This window comes from Nomascus leucogenys, chromosome 11 (genome assembly GCF_006542625.1).
Source record: "Nomascus leucogenys isolate Asia chromosome 11, Asia_NLE_v1, whole genome shotgun sequence".
Lineage (NCBI taxonomy): Eukaryota > Metazoa > Chordata > Mammalia > Primates > Hylobatidae > Nomascus > Nomascus leucogenys.
Window position 1 is genome coordinate 108,842,044 of NC_044391.1, and position 6,096 is coordinate 108,848,139.

The 6,096-nt window shown below is 51.0% G+C and overlaps 1 protein-coding gene across 1 annotated transcript; it reads right to left on the reverse strand.

Annotated features, from left to right (window-relative positions):
* Positions 1 to 521: 521 nt before the first annotated feature.
* On the reverse strand, positions 522 to 4,795 carry RTP2 (receptor transporter protein 2). The gene is made up of 2 exons (XM_003256637.1): positions 4,210 to 4,795; positions 522 to 1,274 (listed from the first exon to the last, which is right to left on the reverse strand). Exons 1-2 carry the CDS (start codon positions 4,371 to 4,373, stop codon positions 761 to 763), a joined length of 678 nt encoding a protein of 225 aa, XP_003256685.1. The 5' UTR covers positions 4,374 to 4,795; the 3' UTR covers positions 522 to 760.
* Between the last annotated feature and the right edge of the window lie 1,301 nt (positions 4,796 to 6,096).

Genomic DNA, 6,096 nt, shown 5'->3' on the forward strand with positions numbered 1-6,096 from the left:
ACTGGAGTTCACCAACAGAACTTCTGTAATGACGTTCTATACCTGTACATTGCAATATGTTAGCCACTGGCCACATATGGGTACTGTGCACTTGATATGTGGCTGCTGTGACTGAGGAACTGAATTGTTAATATTATTCCATTCTAATTAATTTAAATTGAAATTTCCACATATGGCTAGTGGCCAACATATTGGACAGTGCAGCCCTAGACAATTCCAGCCAAGCAGACCCTAGCACCAGAGTAAAAAAACTAAGTTTCAGAACGATGGGAGCAGGCTCTCCAGGAGAGGACCAGGTACCTTGTCCCTAAGCATTGAATGGGGCCAAAAGGAAGCAAGGCGGGATGGGCAGAGGCAGCTGAAGGTGAGCTTAAGGACAAGGCAGGATTAACACAGAACCTAATGGGGTCATGATGGGGGATGATACGTGGAAATGAAGCATAAGGAGAGGTCGAGATGGAGGTGGACGAGGGAAAGGAAGCAGGTCCCTCCCTGTTGACTTAGTACTAGCACCAATCCTGGCAAGCTCTAAAACCTTTATTACACCCTTTCCCCCTTCCCCCCATTATTGTCACATCCAGTGAAAGAATCATTACATATCTTCTAATGCAATCCCCTCATTCCACAGATGCATAAACTGAGGCCCACAGAGATGACCGGATTGTCCAGTCACATGTTGAATCTGTAGCAGGATCAAGTCCAGACTGTGTCCTCCCCACTCTCAAGCCCATGTGCCCTCTCCCAGGCTTAACCAGCTCCACTAAAGGAAGGCAAGACTGCGGAAGCAGAACTGCAGGTAGACAACGAGCAGGCAGAGAGAGGCCCAGAAGAGGCACCAGCGAAGAGACAAGAAGTTGTAGCCGGATCCCGCCTGGGCCCTCGGCTTGGAGGCTTCAGAGGTGTAGGCGGTCGCCTCCTCCTCCAGCAGCTTCTCGCTGGGCTTCCAGTGCACGATGCCCTCCTGGCAGGCCTCACAGAACTCTGCACAATGCGGCCCGCTGTCCGGGCGGCCGGCCACGTGGATGCGGTACTGGCCACCGTCCTCCTCGTAGCACTGCTCGCGCAGGCTGGTGATGAGGTTGTCCACCAGGCCCTCGATGTTCTCCTCCAGCATGCTGGACTCGTCCAGCCGCGCCGTGCCGCACTCATAGCACAGCTGCTTGAAGACGCGCATGCGCACCGAGCCCATCCTTCGGGCACGGTCCAGATGCATATGGAAGAGGATGACCACGTGGGCAGACTGCCAGGTGTGCCAGCACCAGGAGCAGTGGAACCTGCCGGGAGGAAAAAGAGGGGTGGAGAAGGTGGGCATCCCAGAGAAGCCTGCCCTGAGGAGCTCTGAGAGGGAAAAAAAGCCTGTGTGCCCGTGCTTGGAGATGGAGGCAGTGTTTACTGCCCTGTGGATTCATTAGCACTCCAAGGCCGGCCTGCTATCGCCTCCTCCTGGTGAACACCCCTGGGACCCGAGCAGCATCCTCAGGAGCCAGTGCCGGAGCCATCTGGCATCCAGCAGTGCTCTAGAGCTTGCCTCCTGCGGTCTCAGCTGCCCCCTAGCCCGATGCACTCAGGGCTTGCACCTGGGTGCTGTGCAGGGTCATTCCCCCTCTCTGGGCTTCATTTCTCATCTGTGAAATGCAGTGTGTGTTGGCCTCCAATAAGGGTCCTTCCTCTGTGACCTCCTGCGACTCTAATAAGAAGGATGACATACACCATCTAACTCATGCATCTTGCTAACTCTGGGGAGAAGAGACGCCTCTAACTGTGCCAAGCAAAGACCCTGGCACATTGTAGGTCCTCAGTAAACCACTGAGAATGATGGGATGGACAGACCGGTAGATGGGTCGGATCAACTGTCTTTTAGAAGGAACTACCAAGTTAGTTACTACATCTTCACAAAGAACAGTCCCCCGTCTCTTGACAAGTCTTCTCTAGATCCCACTCTAGCCCTGCAGTGGGGACTGGAAAAGAGGGTACTCATTCCCATTGCCACTCCACACACACACACACACACACACACACACACTTTCTCTCTCTCTCTTACATGCACACAGGCCACTTGGCCTAACCTGGGCTTTCTAGAGTCCCAGCCTCAGGAAGTGTGGTGGGTGGTAGCCTGGGGCTCATCTAGGCAAGCCCCACTCACTCCACCCCCACCACTGCCTGCACACCTTCAGTGATGCAGCGCTCCTGACCTCCAGGGCAGTTCTTTCCTTCCCTGAGATGAGCCTCTTCCAGGCCTCTGTTATAGAGGCTTCACAGGCAGTCAGATGTCCACTGGGCTGACCCTGCCCTCATCACTGGCCCTTTCTGGATCCATTGTATGATGGCCTTGAATGACTTCTGGCTAGGAACTCAATTCAATCCAACAGACACCATTCAACACCTACCATATGCCAAGCACCACTCAACCCAGGCTGTGGGATAGAGGTGAGGCCAAGCCTGGCCCTACACCCCTGAAAGCCTGATCACATGAGCATAGAACAGTACCCAGAATGGCCCAAGGCGGGGTTGGCAGGTCAGAGGAACCTAGCTGGTACTGAACCAGGAGAGGTTCCCCGCCCCCAGTGCTGGGCGAGAGCTGCAGGGCATCTGCCTGTTTAGAGACAGAGTGAGCCTGTGCACAAATAAGCTCATGGGCAGCAGTTCTTCAGCCCTTCCTGAGGCCAGCTGGGAGCCACAAGTCACCAGCCAGGAGTAAGAGGAGCTGACCCCTGAGGCAAGAGGAGACATGAGCTTGCTAAGCTCAGCCCCTAAACTCTGGATCCCGGGCACTCAAGTTTCCAGGCCTCTGCACCCCTCCCACCAGGCAGTTCAAATGCTTTATGTTTTCAGTCTCCTTCTAAGCCTTTTTACATCAAGCCAACCCAGAATTGCTTCACCTCCATCAAGCCAGGCCTCACATCTTAAATTAAAAAATACCAGATCTGGCGGCAGGGGAGCATAAGAAGCATCTAGTCAGCCCTTTATTTCACTGAGAAGAGACTGGAGCACAGATAGTAAGAGAGGCATCCATGTACACACAGCTAGTTAGAGGCAGAGCCAGTGCCCAGCACATAACAGGTACCCAACAGATGCTTCTTGAGTTGATGGAACTGGCATGAATCAGCCAACCTCTGGTTTTCTGTCTTTTTTTTCACAAGACAGGTTTACTCCAATAATTCCAGGTCTTGGGGCAAGAGTACAAATGTAAGCTCCCTACCCACATCTTGCCTCCTCTGTTCCCACCCTCAGCACCATTCTGCACCACGAGAAGCTTCACACACATACACGTGAACAACCCAGGCTTTGTGTCCATGTTCTGGCTACATCTCCAGAGCACAGCCACTTATTGGCCTCTCTTGAATCCAAGGACACAGGAAAAAGCCCTGCACAGACCCTACAGATAGACTTGAGGTAGTTCTGGGAGGGATTTCTGTAGTCCCGGTCCCCAGTCATGATCTAACAGGAGGAAAGTCATGTGGACTTTAGACGGCCTTGTCCCCTTGGCCTCAAGTACTCTTTGCCCTGTGGCAGATGTGCAGCTCCTCTAAAGAGCAGGACCCTGGGCTCTAAGTTCCTAAAGAAAGTTTTGCTCAAAGTTAAATCTTTTTATCACAGGTACATAGATAATAGAGCTAGAGTGGATTGGATCAATTATCTAAGACCAACCCCCTCATTTTGTAAATATAAAAACTGAGAGCCAGAAAGGGAAATGGACTTGCCAAGTGTACAGGGCTACTTAGCTCTATAGAGCCAGTTCATAGCACATAGCAGGTGGTCAATAAATGTTTCTGTATTCAGATCAAATTGGATTAGTTCACTAAACATATCTAGGACCAGAGCATAGCTGTAACCCCCACATCCCCCCAACTCCTAGATTAAAGCTTTCCCCAATGGACCTCATAGCCTTCTTCCTTCAGTTCCAACTCACTCTTTAAATGTCAGAGATTGCAGGGATGTAGATGATATTACAGCTCTTCATTTAATGTGGACAACTAAGACCCAAAGATGGACCATAACTTGCTCAGGGTCACCCAGGGAGTTAGTGGTATTGCTAGGATTAAAAGCAAGAACTCTGTGACCCAGCCGGCTGTTCTTTGTCTTTTTCCCCATCTGAGCTGACACCAGAATGAGCCTGCCCCTAGGACTGGGCTCTGTCTCTCCTTGGAAAGTACCCCACAGCTGTGACCCAGGGGCTGTCTGCAAGGTCCTCCCCACTTAGCCTCTCACCTGCCTGAGGCGTGCTGCTCCAGGTACTGCTTCCAGCCAGGGGCCAGCTCACTGGGCTTGAGGTTGGGGTCTATGATGAGCTCCCAGCTGTCCGCTGGCTTTGCCACCTCCATCTTCTCATAGAAGACTTTCTTCCACTCACAAGTGGTCAAGCTGGTACACATGGTCCTGATGGCAGAGGTGGCAGTTCAAGCTCAGCCCCGGTGAGAACACAGAAAGAGCACGGATAGGTGCGGGACAATTCAGTGTCTACGGTCTGAGAATCCTCATCGGCAGGACTGGGAGGAAACAGGACCCAGCTCCCTCCTCTGTTACCTTGGAACCTGTTACCATGGTAGCCAGGCGGGGCACCAAGAGCGAGGGCTGGGGAGAAGGGTAGCCCCAAGGGGGAGTTTCAGGGCCCTGAGCTAGGTTTCAGAGGCAGCGCTGGATAGGCCTGAGAGGAGCAAGCACAGTGGAAGGCCCAACCTCAGACCACACTCATCTGGGTTTCCAGAGGTCTCCAGGAGGCAAGGACTATTTGGTGGCCCTGCTTCACCCAACTGCTCTTCTAGCATTCTCCACATCATGTGCTACGACACCCTAGGAAGTCAAGGAGAAATGAGGGATAGGGAAAGTCAGAACCTGCTGCTTCCACACCCCCTGATGTGCTGTGACCATCACTTACCATGTGCCTAGCACTAACTGCTTGACCTGTGTGCTGGCCAAGGCATATCAGATCAGGAAACTGAAGTTTATGCAACCCCTAAGTGGCTCATCCAAGATTCAGATCTGGGCCTTCTGAAACCGAGCTCATTTGTTTATTTATTTTAGTACTATTGTGCTCCTAACAGGGAATTGAGTGAGAAGTAACATCTCTTTGCCCAGGGCAATCTCAGACCAGTTGGTGAGCTAGAATGTAATTTCTTATGTCATGCAAAACACAGTAATAACATTTCAGATTCATAGCGTCATAGAACTGTTAGAGCCCATATTCAGTTCCCGGTCCCAAGCCAGGCTAAGGTGGCTGCTGGGGGAATGAGTTTGTTCTGTGCTGCAGGCTCCTGCTGCCTCCGTTGCTGCTGAGCTGGAGCAAGAGAGCATCTGCAGCTCTGTGATGCCCAATTTAAAGTCTTTAGAGACTAGAGGGGAATTTGACTTCCAATTTGGTCATCCAAGTGAAGACACGATCACCTGAAGGGAGGCAGCCTTGAGCATGGAAAAGGCCAGCCATGTGGCTGCTTACCCTAGCTTTGGTCCAACTTCCAGCTGTAATCATCTTACGATTCTTTAACCCGGAAATCTGGATCCCTAGACATGCAGAGTTCCAACAGTAAAGAGCATCAAGAAGTGAAGCAGGTTGCCAAGAACCAGAAGCTCTTGGTGTTGAGTTGCCAAGTGGTTTTCAGGAAGGGTGAGGTCGGGGACAATGTCACTGGATTCCCTCTTAAAATGAAAAGGTGTTACTCTAGTGGCTTTGTGCTAAAGACCGCAGAAAGGACACAATTGTCTTCGAACCATTGACTGATAGCTCTAGAAGAGCTCTTTTATTTTTAAAAATCTGGTTTATTTCTTGAACTCTTCATTTCTTAACCAAAACTTCTTGACATTGAATTAAAACAACTGAGGCCTGGAAATGGAAAATTACTGGCCCAGGCTCTCAGGACTGGGTAGCTCAAACCTCACTGGGGATTCCCTTTGAAGCCAGTTACCAGGCCAGGTGAGACAGAGGGATCCATGAATGGCCAGGAACTGAATGAAGCTGAGATGAGCTTATGGCCTGGCCTAGACCCTCATGCCAGGAATGAACCTCTGAGAAATATTATACCTTTGTTCCCAGAACAAATGGCAATAAAGGAAAAACAGAAAGAGGATGAGAATTGTCAGGGTTTACCTGTTTTTTTTTTT